The sequence below is a fragment of the Poecile atricapillus genome, chromosome 4, assembly GCF_030490865.1.
Source record: "Poecile atricapillus isolate bPoeAtr1 chromosome 4, bPoeAtr1.hap1, whole genome shotgun sequence".
Classification (NCBI taxonomy): Eukaryota; Metazoa; Chordata; class Aves; order Passeriformes; family Paridae; genus Poecile; species Poecile atricapillus.
The window spans coordinates 76,408,602-76,423,230 of record NC_081252.1 but is presented as its reverse complement, the minus strand read 5'-3'; the positions used below and the strand labels follow the sequence as shown (position 1 = coordinate 76,423,230).

General features: G+C 46.1%; 1 protein-coding gene across 11 annotated transcripts in view; it reads left to right on the top strand.

Moving 5' to 3' along the window:
• The window catches only part of ATRN (attractin), a 150,430-nt gene that overhangs the window by 119,873 nt on the left and 15,928 nt on the right, over positions 1 to 14,629 (top strand). For all 11 annotated transcript variants that reach the window (XR_009277657.1, XR_009277648.1, XR_009277656.1 and 8 more), the window contains exon 27: positions 8,883 to 8,990. Coding sequence is in view for 1 of the 11 variants with exons in the window: in XM_058838759.1 (XP_058694742.1) it covers positions 8,883 to 8,990 (108 nt within the window). In the remaining 10 variants the exon portion in view is untranslated. The remainder of the gene's footprint in view (positions 1 to 8,882; positions 8,991 to 14,629) is intronic.

Below are 14,629 nucleotides of genomic sequence, written 5' to 3'. Positions count from 1 at the left end.
AATCGTAACTTTCCACTCTCCCTCCATTTAAAATCCATGAATGGGAACCAGCTCACAGTGCCAGGAGGCTTTTTCCAAAATACAAACACTGTGTGCTCTGCAGTGATCCATGTGGCTTTGGTCACCAACTGAAGGAAATTGTAGCAGAAATCAGAGATGCCCCGAAGAGGAAAAACATCCCAAAATATTAGTGCTGACAAGAGATTCCTGCTCAGGGGGGAAATTGATGGTCTGCTTTGTTCGAACACGCTGCTGTCACTTCTGTGCCCAGTGCAGCTCATCTCGGGGAGCTTGCAGAGGGCCAGTTCCTGCTGACCACTTGGATCTCTGATCTCTCCGTGTAGGACACCATCAGCTGGGGTTGTGCCACTGAGCTCTTGTCACAGTCTCTTCAGTAGAGTTGTTGCTAGAGGATTACATTGGTTTTATATCCCAAAAAATAACTGGTGGGAGCTTGAGCAAAGATGAAGCTGGAGTATGAAATTAGATGAAACTCGAGTATCATGTTTGGGACACCAGTCCATTGGATTGAACTTTCTGTTTGGCAGGGGCTGGAACTGGATGGGCTTTTAGGTCCCTTCCAACCCAAACCAGTCAATGATTCTATGCTTCTATCAAGCCCAGCTGTAGGAGAGTTCAACCTTATTTTAAAAAAGCTCACGACTGGTGTATTGAAGCTGTTCTTGTTTCAGACTCCAAGGTCTCTTTCTGATGGTAGGCATCAGCTGTTCGTGTATCTAATTTAGTTATTGGAAAAATCAGGGAGAGATTGTGTAATTATTCCAGAAGAGCTTTACTCAGCCAAAGCTTCATTGTGCTCTTGTGTAATTATCAGGTATTGGTGCATATTTTAGTCTGCATGGACTAGATCCTTCTGGTCTTTTAAAAAGAAATGATCTCATTCTTCTTATTAAAGGTCAGGATTTCTGTGCCCTCCTACTGGGCCTGATTATGATGAATAACTTGCTTATCTTAATCAGCCCTGAATTAAGTATCTTCTGTCATTTCAGCATGAGACAACTTCCCAACAGTTTTGCTTTCTGGTTTGTTATAGTTTTGAAGTGTGGAAATGCCTGTTGAGAAGGATTTGAACATTAATTCTCTCCTCCTCTCTCTTTCAACATAGGCTGCAAAGTCAGTTACAAAACTAATTAGCTAACATTAATATGTGCACTACTCTAAGGGCTTAAAAACTCAATTTTCAGTGATGATGAAAGCATCAGAGAAAATTGTTTGTTGACTTATATGGTAGTTAGTGTAATTGTAGTTAAATACTTTAAATCACTTAGTTCTGAGACATTTGTGGCTCTTCTACATGGAATATTTATGGCTTGTATGTTTATTTTTTGCTGATGCCAGTTTTTATTTTGGAAGGTAGTTCCCTTTCCCCCAAGGTCACCAAGTTAGGATGACATAAAGCAAATGTACCTACAGCAGGATCTATATGTTACTTCCAAGTAATGCACAGTGATTCTTCTATGGAGCCAGGCTGGGAGAGCTGGGAATGTTCTCCTGGAGAAGGGGAGGCTCCAGGGAGAGCTGGGAATGTTCCCCTGGAGAAGGGGAGGATCCAGGGAGAGCTGGGAATGTTCCCCTGGAGAAGGGGAGGCTCCAGGGAGAGCTGGGAATGTTCTCCTGGAGAAGGGGAGGCTCCAGGGAGAGCTCAGAGCCCCTTGCAGGGCCTGATGGGGCTCCAGGAGAGCTGGAAGGGAATAGGGACAGGACACAGGGAATGGCTCCCAGTGGCAGAGGGCAGGGCTGGATGGGATTTGGGCAGGAATTGTTCCTGGCAGGGTGGGCAGGCCCTGGCACAGGTGCCCAGAGCAGCCCCTGGATCCCTGGAGTGGCCAGGTTGGACACTGGGGCTTGGAGCAGCCTGGGGCAGTGGGAGGTGTCCTTTTCCATGGCAGGGGGTGGAATCAGATGGTCTTTATGGTCTCTCCCAACCTAAAGCAGTCCATGATTCCATGGGCCCTGAGCATTGCTGGAGCTGGCCCTGCAGACATGCAGATCCATCAAGCTGCCACTGCCACCAGGGCTGGAACCTTCTCCATAGGTCCTGGGGAACCCCGTGAGGGTGATGTCTCCTTTCCACACTGATTGTCAGCAAGCTGCAGTTTTGGGAGAGGTCATTACAGGTGAGTTCTGTCCTCCCAGCCAAGTTAATTGAAAATAGGGTGTTGATAGTTTATGTGCATACAGGAATAGTTATTTGTGCATAAATGGGACACAGTGACTGCTGAATTCAAATGGAGCCCTTGAAGCAAAAGGATTTGCAGGAATAAGCTCAAAATAGCAGTCTCAACAACCCCAAGTAGCTCAGCCTTTACTCATAGGTGTTCCATCCCTCTAATCATCTCCATCTTCTTAATTTCTCCCTTTGCTGTGAGACTGGAGTTGGGACTTTCTATGGACTCGCTGTGGTTTGTGAGGGCTCTGGTTTTAGGCCAGTTTAGTTCTCCTGTGCAATGTGTGTGGCTCAGAACACTCAGCTGATTTTGGAGTCTCCTGGGTTTAGGGTTGGCTGTGGACAGCGTGGAGAACGCAGTGCATGATTTTGCCTGCTCATGACAGAGTGTTTTCCATGGTGGTACAGAAATCCAGGATCAGAGATCCAGTTCAGCAGGGGCTTGGTCATAACTGTAGCTTCGAGGCACCATCTAAAATTCATTGCAGCATTGAAGGTTGTCATATAAATATTAAAGGATGACTTCTAATAGTACTTGTCTCATCAGTTTGAGAAGAAATGACCTCAAGCTGTGCCAGGAGTGGTTTAAGGTAAATATAAGGAAGAATTTTTCACAGAAGGAGCTTTCCAGTCCTGGCACAGCTGCCCAGGGCAGTGGTAGAGTCCTCATTCCTGGAGGGATTTAAAAGCCATGCAGATATGACACTTGGGGACATGGGTTAGTGGTGGCCTTGGCAGTGCTGGGTTAATGGTTGGACTCAATGGTCTTAGAGGGTTTTCCAGCCTTAATGATTCTGTGATTCTATCAAAGTGAAGGAACATGTAGCTTTCTCTGTTGGAATGCCTTCAACAAATGTTTTTCTCAAACCAAATGTACGTCTTCAGAATGCTCAGAGTAGCTGTACTTTAAAAAAGAGCAACCAGAAATATCTGAATTTCAGAAATAACTTAAAAAATTAGAGCTACAAATTTCCTGAGGCAAAACCCACTGTTAATCAGAGCATTGCTCTTTTCTGGCTCCCCTTGCTGAAGTTCCCTCCTTTGCCCATGGGCTGGTATGGTGGTACCAGACACACCACAGACATACTCAAGCTGCCTGGCCTGAATACATCCTGGCTGCTGGAATTTCCTCCCCTTCCTGTGGAACACTGCTGCCTTTTACTTCCCATTAAAATGAAAGCTCATTCATGCCTGCTGCTCACTTAACACACCCATGGGTTTAGGATCATAGAATTCTCTGGCTTGTAAGGGACCTCAGTGCTCATTTTGTTCCCCCCCTGCCATGGCAGGGCACCTTTCTCTCTCCCAGGTGCTCCAAGCCCTGTCCAGCCTGGCCCTGGACTCTGCCAGGGATCCAGGGGCAGCCACAGCAGCTCTGGGTACCTGTGCCAGTGCATCACCACTGTCCTCCTGAGTGCCTGCTGTTTTCCTTCCTGGTGTATTTTCCTTCTTCTTCTTTTAAAAAAAATAAAAAATAAGAAATTGAGACAAATTGCTCATGCAGATACTGGAGTTGCTGATGAGTTCTAGATCACTGTTTCAATAAGCTTGTTTTTAAGGCCATTCTTCATAAGGAGCAAAAAAAATCCAGAATATGTGACTTTCTTCTGGAAAAACCTCCGTTATTACATGGCTGAAAATACCAGAGCCCCATCCCCAAAGCTGCTGGATCTCTGTGCTCATGAAGCAGCCTCTGCAGGGGGCAGTTGCTGAGATGGATGTGAGCAGGATGGTTGTACAGAGCCTTGTGGCTGCTTTATGGTGGGAATAAAATGTCCAGGCTTTTCCTGTCAGGAAACACGGTACAGGTTATATTAGTCAATTAACCTGGTAACCTGAATAGCTGTTTGTCTTCTCTGTGAGAGCCTGCACTACTGCCTGCCAAGGCTGTCCTCACTTCCTCAGGAGCTTTTTCTTCCATCGGTAACACACTCTTCATTTCAGACTGTCCATTACTCAATGTGTGTGAATTAAAAATATTCCTGGTAGGAATCACTTTATTTGAAGGATTCCAGGCCGTGTTGGACTGGGCTTGGAGCAGTCTGGTCTAGTGGAAGGTGGAACATAGCAGGAGGTGGAACAAGATGGTCTTTAAGGTGTCTTCCAACCCAAACCATTCCATAATTCTGAGATATGGAAAAAAATCAAACTCAATGCAAATGGAAGTTGTGCACATTCTCACAGTTTGCGGTTATTTAAATATTAAAGGCCAAAGGTCTATTCCAGGACAGGCTTTTTGATGTGATTTCTTTGTAAGGCTGTCAAACATTTTACCTTTAAAATCCTCTTTGGGCTTAAGTGATTTAAAATATTCCCAGGTTGTCCCATTAATCATGTCATCTGGAAAAGCAGGGTTGGCTTGAAAGAGTATTGAGGTTCATTATGTGAAATCTCAGAAAGCCCATCATTAGGAGTGAGGGGAAGGCAGGTTGTGGAGTATTTGGATGTTAACAGCTGCTGACTTGTAAAGCCATGCTTAGCCTCTTGACTGGGGAAAAGTCACAGTTTCTCCCTTACAGCATCATAAAATCTTTTAATTAAAATTTTGACACACCAAACAAATATTGAAGGATAGATATGTGTTGGAGTTAAACAGGCATGGTGCAAGCCTTGGGGGAGAGAGTGACATTCAAGGAATTCAATGGAATTGTTATAGAACTCAATGGAATTGTTATAGAACAATTATTTCTTAAATTAATTCTTGCTTTTTAAGGGGAACTTTGAAACATGGCTTGTGCTACACCAGAAGCTGGTATTAGGAAAAGAATGTTCCCTTAGGCATTCACTGCTTTGGCTGCATTCTGGACCTCTGACTTTATCTGGTTTGGGCATTTTTATGCTCAGGTGAGGCCCCACCTGCAGAGCTGCCCCAGGCTGGGCTGATCCCAAAGGAAAGGTGGGAATTGTGTCCCGGAGCCCCTCAGGTCAGGCCCCACCTGCAGAGCTGCCCCAGGCTGGGCTGATCCCAAAGGAAAGGTGGGAATTGTGTCCCGGAGCCCCTCAGGTCAGGCCCCACCTGCAGAGCTGCCCCAGCCCCGGGGCCAAGAGCAGGAGGACGTGGAGCTGCTGGAGAGAGTCCAGAGGAGGCCCCGGAGCTGCTCCAGGGCTGGAGCCCCTCTGCTCTGGAGCCAGGCTGGGAGAGCTGGGAATGTTCCCCTGGAGAAGGGCAAAATGCAGGGAATGCTGAGAGTCCCTGCAGGGGCTCCAGGAGAGCTGGAGAGGGACTGGGGCCAAGGGCTGCAGGGACAGGAGCCAGGGAATGGCTTCCCAAGGGAAAGGGGAGATTGGGCTGGGATTTTGGGCAGGAATTGTTCCCTGGGAGGGAATCACCTGAGGGTGCTGAGGCATGGGGGGCCAGTGGCTGCTCCATCCCTGGAACTGTCCATGGCCAGGCTGGATGGGGCTTGGAGCAGCCTGGGATAGTGGGAGGTGTCTCTCTCTCTGTGGCAGGGGATAGAACTGGATGATTTTAGGAATCCCTTCCATTCCAAACTATTCTGTGATTCTATATTCTCAGAGCTACTTTTGACTTCAGTAGGAATCATGTTGCCAAATTGCACATTTTCTTTAGTAAAATAACTTCCTTTGAAGAACTAATAGCTTTTAGTTCGTCAGTCTCTTGGACATCTTCATCAGGACAGCTTGTTCATTGATTTTATAGCCATTAAACAAAGCACTTTGCGATAGCTGAAGGGGACAATTACAGGAACAACAACCCAGCAATCTGTTTCACACTTGCTTTCGTCTGCAATCTGCTGGTGTGCTTTAAATACCCGAGCACTCCTCATGTCCTTTTACCCAAGTGTGAGTTACACACAAGTTTGCTTACGAACACTCCATTTGTGTGGATTTGTTGGGTTTTTGCTTCGTGACAGTATCTACAATCTGCTCAAAATGCCTTTTTTTTTCCCTTTCTTTTTTTCTTTCAAAAATTACGGAAAACTTTATCACATGCCTTTTATGGCAGTAAAATTTTACAGTTTTTTTAGCTAGTCTGAGAGCCACAGAAGCTCACACAAGCCTTAATCTTATCTGCATTGACCTTATCTTGCCTTGCCTGCACCCCCAGGTTACAGCCAGTCCTCCAGTTTTCTGCACTGGAAAAGTCTGGGAATTGTAGGTGATTTTCAAAGGCCATGAAGGGAAGGGTTCCCAGAGGGTGGCAGGGGGTTGCACAGGCTGTGGCTGCTGTCCTGTCTCTAGAGGTGTCCCCCAGGTTCTGTCCTGGAGCCGGTGTTGGGTTCATCGGTGGTTGGGGTGAGGGGTGGGTGCCTCCTGGATCTCTCGGGTGATGCAGAGCGGCAGGAGGGATCCCTGAGGGCTCTGTGGTGCCCTGCAGATGGAGGGGTGGGCAGAGATGTTAACAGCTGCTGGAATTCAGCAGGGGCAGATGCAGAGGTCCTGCAGCTGGGGAGGGCAGTGAGGGCAGGCACCAGGTCCAGCTGTCCCTGAGGGCCGAGGAGGCCCATGGCATCCCAGGAGGTCAGGGAGGGATCCTGCCCTTCTGCTCAGCCCTCCTGAGGCACCTCTGGAGTGCCACGTCCAGCTCGGCCTCCTCAGGACAGGAGGGAGGACAGGGATGTCCTGGAGTGGGACCAGCAGGGGCTGTGGAGCTGAGGAAGGGCCCAGAGCGTCTCCATGCCCAGGGGAGGCTGAGGGAGCTGGGGCTGCTCAGCCTGGAGAGGATCCCCAGCTGAGAGGGGCCCTCAGCCCTGGCTGTCCCTGGGTGTCCCTGTCTGTCCCTGGGTGTCCCCCTGTCTGTCCCTGTGTGTCCCTGTGTGTCCCTGTGTGTCCCTGTGTGTCCCTGTGTGTCCCTGTGTGTCCCTGGGTGTCCCTGTGTGTCCCTGGCTGTCCCTGGGTGTCCCCCTGTCTGTCCCTGTCTGTCCCTGTCTGTCCCTGTCTGTCCCTGTCTGTCCCTGTGTGTCCCTGTCTGTCCCTGTCTGTCTCTGGGTGTCCCTGTCTGTCCCTGGGTGTCCCTGTGTGTCCCTGTCCATCCCTGGGTGTCCCTGGCTGTCCCTGGCTGTCCCTGTGTGTCCCCCTGTCTGTCCCTGTGTGTCCCTGTCTGTCCCTGGCTGTCCCTGGCTGTCCCTGTGTGTCCCTGTGTGTCTCTGTCTGTCCCTGTGTGTCCCTGGCTGTCCCTGGCTGTCCCTGGGTGTCCCTGTCTGTCCCTGTCTGTCCCTGTCTGTCCCTGTCTGTCCCTGTGTGTCCCTGTCTGTCCCTGTGTGTCCCTGTGTGTCCCTGTGTGTCCCTGTCTGTCCCTGGGTGTCCCTGTCTGTCCCTGTGTGTCCCTGTGTGTCCCTGTGTGTCCCTGTGTGTCCCTGTCCATCCCTGTCTGTCCTTGTCCATCCCTGGGTGCAGGAGGGGCAGATCAGGGCCAGCCTCTGCTCCAGGCCCAGCAGTGGCACCAGAGCCACGGGCAGGGACAGAGCCCAGGAAGAGGGTGGAACTGCATCATCCCAAAGGTCCTTTCCAATCCAAACCATTCTGGGATTTGGTGATTCTATGAATTCTGTCCAAACAATGTTGCTGGATAATGGCACCTTCCTCTCACCTTATGCTGTGCTGCATGGGGGATATTTGGGGCACAATGCATTTTGTGGGGTTTTCCACAGTGCTTTTGAGTGCTGTAAATGATTAGTTTGGGCTTGGAGTGTCAGATTGTCCAGAATTAATGGGAAAATGCAGGTGGTAATGGTGGGAATTCTAGAGACCATTTAGTGGTGCCTCAGTCCAACTTAAAAATGGACTGGTATTGCTGTAATAAGTAGTGATGGTAAGTGTGTAAAGCTGTGCGAGAGCTTTGGGCAGCTTCTGCATTTAAGGTTAAGGGCACTGGGTTTTCTCATGCTGCACAAAGTGTTTATTTTAAATAAATTAAATAAATTAAATAGACACTGCGTTCCATTGGACCCCTTGCTTCAGGGAATCCTGGCTTCTGCCTCCCCTTACAGGCCGTGTGGTCACTATTAGAGATTAATCACTGGAGCCAAAAGGAAGTGTGTCCACAGCTCACCTAAAACTGAAATGCTCTTTCCAGCCCAGCTGTGTAGAAATTGTCCATTTTTTTTGTGTTAAAAAAGGGAAAGCTGCATTGTAATGCTTAGAAGTGCTTAAGAACACAATAAAGAGATGTCTTGTGTCATGAGGGCTTGTGGGGATTTGCCCAGGAAAAGGTTTTTTATTTCAATAAAACATTTTGCAATAAGGACATGTTTGCCATTTTCTGTATTCAGCAAGGAAACAATAAAAAAAAGGGGATTATTCAGTAGAAGCCTGACAACATTTTGCTGGTGCTGTTATAAAAAATAGCAGCTTCATTCTTACAGTAGTTACATACTGCTGCTAGTTTAATTTTAGAATGATTCCCACAAATCCTATGAGTGGGAACCAGACAGATGATGACAAACAACAGCTTAAAAAGTAAATAACTGCTTTATGGAGACTCAGATAATTTTCCCTCCCAGACGTGTCAGGCTCACATTGTGCATTCAGCTTTACTTCCAATAACATGTTAAATTTCAGTAATGTGAATATTTACCAGTATCTGTATTCTTAAGGCCTTAAAAACCCCTGGAGGTTAGTTTTCCATATTCACTGATGTCCCTTGTATTGGGCAAAACCTTTTAGATACATTTGTCTTTTGTCTTTCTGTCAGAACAATATGATGATAATATTTTTCTGTTTAATAAATTAGCAACTACTGCGTGAGATGCAACAGATGGCAAGTCGCCCCTTCGCCTCCATCAACGTTGCCTTAGAAACAGATGAGGAGCCACCAGATCTCATCGGGGGAAGCATAAAGGTGAGAGCTGGGGCTTTGGGATGGTCCTCACCACAATTAGCCAGGGATATTTAACACAATCATCCCAAATGCTCTCATTTTTTAAATACCTGCAAGAAGCTCTAAGTCCAGGAGCTCCAATAGGTACCATTTTAATTTGCTCTTATCTCTTCAGATATTCACTAATAACATTAGGGCTGGATCAGATTAAAGTTGTACTGGTGCTGGGTTTGAGGCATTGGGTTTTTCTTGGTAGTTTTTGTGCTTTGAAATAGAGAAGAATTCAGCTTTACACCAGAGAATACTGGGCTGGAAATAGAAACCCTTTCCCATGATATCTCAAAACAAATGTGAATATAATCATGTCTGTGTACTGTGATAATGTTAACATATTTCAGATTAAAAATATATATTCCAATATATCTTGTGATTAGCAAATAGAGGCATGAAGAAATCATTGTCATACACCAGGCTGGCACATTCTTAGACACACCACACAGAATTTTTAGTAAAAGCATATTTAACAGGTGATGAATTAATTCAAAGGTCTTTATGATGTGATGCTTTGACCAGCACAGACTTCTATACAAAAACAAAAACAAAAACTGAAGAACCTGAGAACACTGCTTGTTTTTCTATCTCATCTAAGGCACCTGGATTGTTTTATTTTATTTAGACTGAAGTTTTTTGGAAGTTTTTCTCATTAGACCTTAAGGATAGACATGGATTAGATGTTGGGCAGGAATTGTTCCTGGCAGGGTGGGCAGGGCTGGCACAGGAGCCCAGAGCAGCTGGGGCTGCCCCTGGATCCCTGGCAGTGCCCAAGGCCAGGCTGGACACTGGGGCTGGAGCTCCTGGGACAGGGGGAGCTGTCCCTGCCATGACTGGGGTGGGGCTGGATGATCTTTCAGGTCCTTTCCAACCCAAACCATTCTGAGATTCTATTATTAGTCCAGGCACTAAGTTTCTCACATTCTCTTACTATAACAGGAGAGGTAGTTCTCTTAAAAAAACCCCACAAAAATGTGTATTTTAATTATTGTAAAGCACATGAAAGCAATCTCACCCCAAAACTTCTGTTTGGTGAGTAATAATTTTTAAGTCTTGTCCTAAGTATCAGGAAATGCCACCATTAAGGTTGTCTGTATAGCTTTAGCTCTTCCTTATTTATGTGTAAATATGATCTGTCATGGCAAGTTTTAATACTTTTCCATATATTTGATGTTCTGCACCATGTTCTGGGTGGACTTTGTGTAGAAGCAGCTTTTCAATATATTGAATCACAAAATAGTTAAGGCTGGAAATCCCTCTAAGACCATTGAGTCCAGTGCTGCCCCAGCACTGCCCCATGCCCCCACAGGTGCCACAGCCACAGGGCTTTCAGATCCCTCCAGGGATGGGGACTCCACCCCTGCCCTGGGCAGCTGGGCCAGCATTGGGCAGCTCTTTCTGTGAAGGCATTTTCCCTAATTTCCAGTCTAAACCTCTTCTGGTGCAGCATTAAGCTGTTTCCTCTCATCCTGTCTTGTGCCTGGTTTGGAGCATAGTGGAAGTAAAGTAAAATTTGCCAAGGTCCTCAGTAATTCAGGTGATTGAGTATCTGGACCTCTCCTCTGGATGCTGGTTCTCCTCCCCACTGACTTCCTTTGACTCCAGATCCTGAGATTTTTCTGATGTTTTTTATAATTTCCCTGCTTCTGTCATGAGTCTGGTACTGGGAGTCATTACCTGTAATAGCTCACCAAGACTTGGGAATCCACCCTTGCAAAACTGGATTGTCACCAAATTAGAGTAAACCTTTATTTCACTGCTCATCAAAAAGCCGTGGGATACACAGGGATGTTGCATCAGGCTGGAGGCAGATCTGGGAGGATGGAGCCTGGCTGCTGATGGTTTTGGGTTGCAGTCTGTCTGTCTGGGGCCCTTCCCTTCATCTTCTTCTGTTGTCTGGAAGCAAACTAACCTAAGAACACCTCTCCTGTGGGATCAGGCCAGAACAAAGCTGTTCTAAACTTTTTGATCTCTGACAAGTTGTCTGCACTTAAACTACAGAGAGGATAAACTTTGGATCTCTTCATTTCTGAAGAGTGTGTTATTTTTCCTCTTATTCTGCTGCCCTCATCTTGTCTGGCTTCCCTGGGTTCCTCTAGAATGGGTGGAAAAGCTGGTTTGAAGCATAATAAGACAGACTGTAGAGAAATATCCTGGTTTAGACCCAGCAATTTTAAGGAACTGGTAATTGCCTCTGTGCTGATAACTCAGATACGTGTTTCTTAATCAATTGTGGGCACAAATGAGACGGTCTGATTCATGCAATGGCACAAACCCTGCACAGTAATCTGCAGCTGAGTAGATGAATGTGCACCTGAAATGTTGTGCCAATGGGTAACTTCATAAAATCATCAAGTCAGTGTTTTGGGTTGGAAGGGAACTTAAAGATCATCCCATTCCAACTACCTGCCATGGGCAGGGACCCCTGCCATCATCTGCTGGAAGGTTGGGTGCAGAACAAGGGTGCCTCTACATGACAGGGAGAGTTACTGGATTTTATGGGGTTTATGTATTTTTTTCTCATCTTGGAGAACTTGGCTAGGGAATAAAAGTAGTCATAAAAGGCCAGAGTGTGGAATGAAAGCAGAGGAGGCTTGGGAAGGTTGTGGATTGGAAGCAACTTGCAAATGATGCTTCTGAGATTGTCTGACCTGTTGGTCCCTGCATGGAAATGAATTTAAATAGAAATGAAAAACCAGTCTGAGTATCTCTGGGGTGTTATGGTTTAACACTAGCCAGCAGCTTGGGTTTTTCTCCTCATCCCTTTTGCACCTGCATGGGAAAAAGCTCTTGGCAGGAGGGAGCTGCAGGAGGATGGGCTGGGGTGACACAGAATTGGACAACTGTGCTTTTCTTTGTGGTTACTTTGTGGTCTGGCTCTTCTTTAACCATTAGCCAAGAAAAGAGGGAAATGTTCCTGTGGTGCTGGATGTTGTATCCGCCCTCCAGCTCCTCTGTCATCCACTGTCAAAATCTGAGTCTTCATTTTAATGCAAGAAAGCCAGACCTGCACTATCATGAATTCAAGGATGGTTTTCTTTCCCCATGGGAATCAAAGCTGTTGGTTAATGACGAGTTGATTTGAAGGTTACAAAGGAGAAGTGGAAAATGGAATGTCTTCTCTGCAAAAGATTAATTTCCTATTCCATTGTCCATAGCCAGTTGGCAGCCAGTGTCAAGCTAGTTCCATCCTAAGCTAATGTTTTCCAGCTGGACAGTATTAGAACTGTGTTTTCAATTAGTACTTTTCCTGGGGTACTTAGGGGTAATAGAAAGTGATTTACCTGCAGGGAAGCAATTCCTATTAGAGGCTGCAGCTAGGCAACGCGTAACTAGCTGCTTTGGTTTGTTTGCCACTCAACAAATACCCTGAATCACAAATCTACCACTACATTTGCTTAGTTATTACAAAATCTGGTGGCTTCTTTCTGCAGCTTTTTGTGCATTCAGAGGTGCTGAATATTGCAATTTTTTTCTAAGAGTGTTTAACTTCCTTGGGTGCCTGGGACTCATCCAAGTGTCTAAACTGGTATTGCTGTAGCAGAGGCTATTTTAGAGCTTGTTATCAGATTAATCTAAGTCTTGTAATCCTCTGGAGCCATTTTTAGAAGCTTTCCCAAAAGAATTTGGGAAGTTTATAATTTTGACATTGATTTCCATGTATCTTGAAGTTGCTAAAGGCAAGAAGTTACCTTGGAGAAAACATGCACAGCTTAGCAAGCAAGTGCTGAGGTTGAGCAAAGCACTTACAGGGTCAACCAGAAGATGGTTGCACTGGGAAAAAATTGTCCTCAAGTTGGAATCTTTTTGAGCAGAGCTGGAGCAGTTTTTACTGTGCTGTGTTTAGGGATCCAGCATGTGAAGGCAGTGCTAAGTGTTGATTATCTTTGCATCCGTGATCCTTAGTTTCCTAAAGGGAAAGGGAGAAGCATTTGGTGAGCAAAATCCTTGCAAAGTTCATTTAGCATGTTCTGTACCATTGTACCAATGTGCATTTAATTCTGCTGTTTGAGGGCTACACTGCAAATCCTGAACCAGACAGCAAGCTGATTCCTTAAAAATAGCAGATAAATAGATGGGAAATAGCATCTTACTCTAGTAATTAGTTTGCTTTGTTATGGGAGAAAGTGCTTTTGAGTGGTTTAAAGGCTGCCAGAAGATTCCATCTGTTCAAAAAGTGCAGAGCTGAAGTGATGAGCTGATTTGGGAGTGGGTAGGGGGTACCACAGATTAATTAATATATTTTCAGTCTATTTGTATTTTGCATCCTAGTGATGCCCTTGTTAAATTCCATTTATATTGCAATGGAGTTGCAACTATCAGTAAAGGAGCAGAGAAATGAGTCCTGTGCCACAGGGTGCAGGGTTTGGGGAAGCTGAAGGGTGAGGAATGATTTCAAATGAAGCATCTGCCAGCTCCAGCACTTCTGCAGGGTGAATTCATCTTAATTTTGACATGTAGCCTGATTTTGGGCTGTTCCACGCAGCTGGAGTTCAGTGAAGAAGTGAAGGCCAAGGCACTGATGGTTTTTACAATTTTTGTCCTGTTCTGGTTGTCACCCTTGGTGACTCAGTTTCCCCTTTTCTTCTCATGTTGTTGACCTGCTTTTGGTCCCTCAGATTTGCTGATGGAGCAGCTTTTGTGACCTGTCCCAAGCTACTGCCCTGCAGCGAGCTGGGCTGGTGTAAGCGTGGCAAGGACAGCTCCAGCCAGCTGAGACTGAGGGTCCTGTGCAAGAAGCGGATTTGGAAGGAGGGCAGGCTTGAGGTGTGGTGTACAAAAACCACGTTAAGCAGAAATGACCAGGCTGTGTCAAATCATAGAATTGGTAAGGCTGGAAAAGGCCTTTAAATCAAGATGTGCATTCATGAACACAACACCACCACCGTGTTCACCATTAAACTGTCTTCAGCTAGCACTTCCACAAGGTTTTTGAACATTTCCAGAGATGGCAATGCCCATTTCCCTGGAAAGCCTGTGCCAGTGCTCAATTTCCAAGAAGAAATTTTCCCTAATAGCCAATCTAAACCTCCTCAGGTGCAACTTGAACCGCTTTCTTCTTGTCTGATCAAGATAGAGGGGGACAGAGCACCTTAGGGTTTTTCAAGGATGATACAAATAGGCTGAAAGTCATTCCTATCCTCAGAAGGACAATAGTTGCAGGAAAGGGATAAAATTGAGGACTGGGGGGAAATAAACTGAATAATCCTGATCTGCTGTGGCAGTTGCTGGACATGGATCACGTGCAGCCTTTGAGGCCAGAAAGGCCAGTGTGGTTCTGCCTGACCTTGCTAAGGCAGGCTCTGGGTTTCTCAGCTTGCCTTTGGAAAGGCAGTTTAATTTCTAAAGTCTTATTTCTGGGCATTCTGGCATTTACTGGTTCTAGGAGCTTTTCTATATGTTAACATGGAGGAATTGCAAGGCTGTCCTTGTGTAGCTATCTCTGTCTTTAGCAAAACCACTTCCACTCTTTAGACTCCCTCCTGGAGCATTGAGGTGACAAAAGAACACACAAGGAGGACACCCCAGCTTGTACTTTCTATTTGGTGTTTATTCCTCTTATGTTGGCCCACTCTTAGGGCATGGAAAAGTGTGGGATCCCCTTTGAA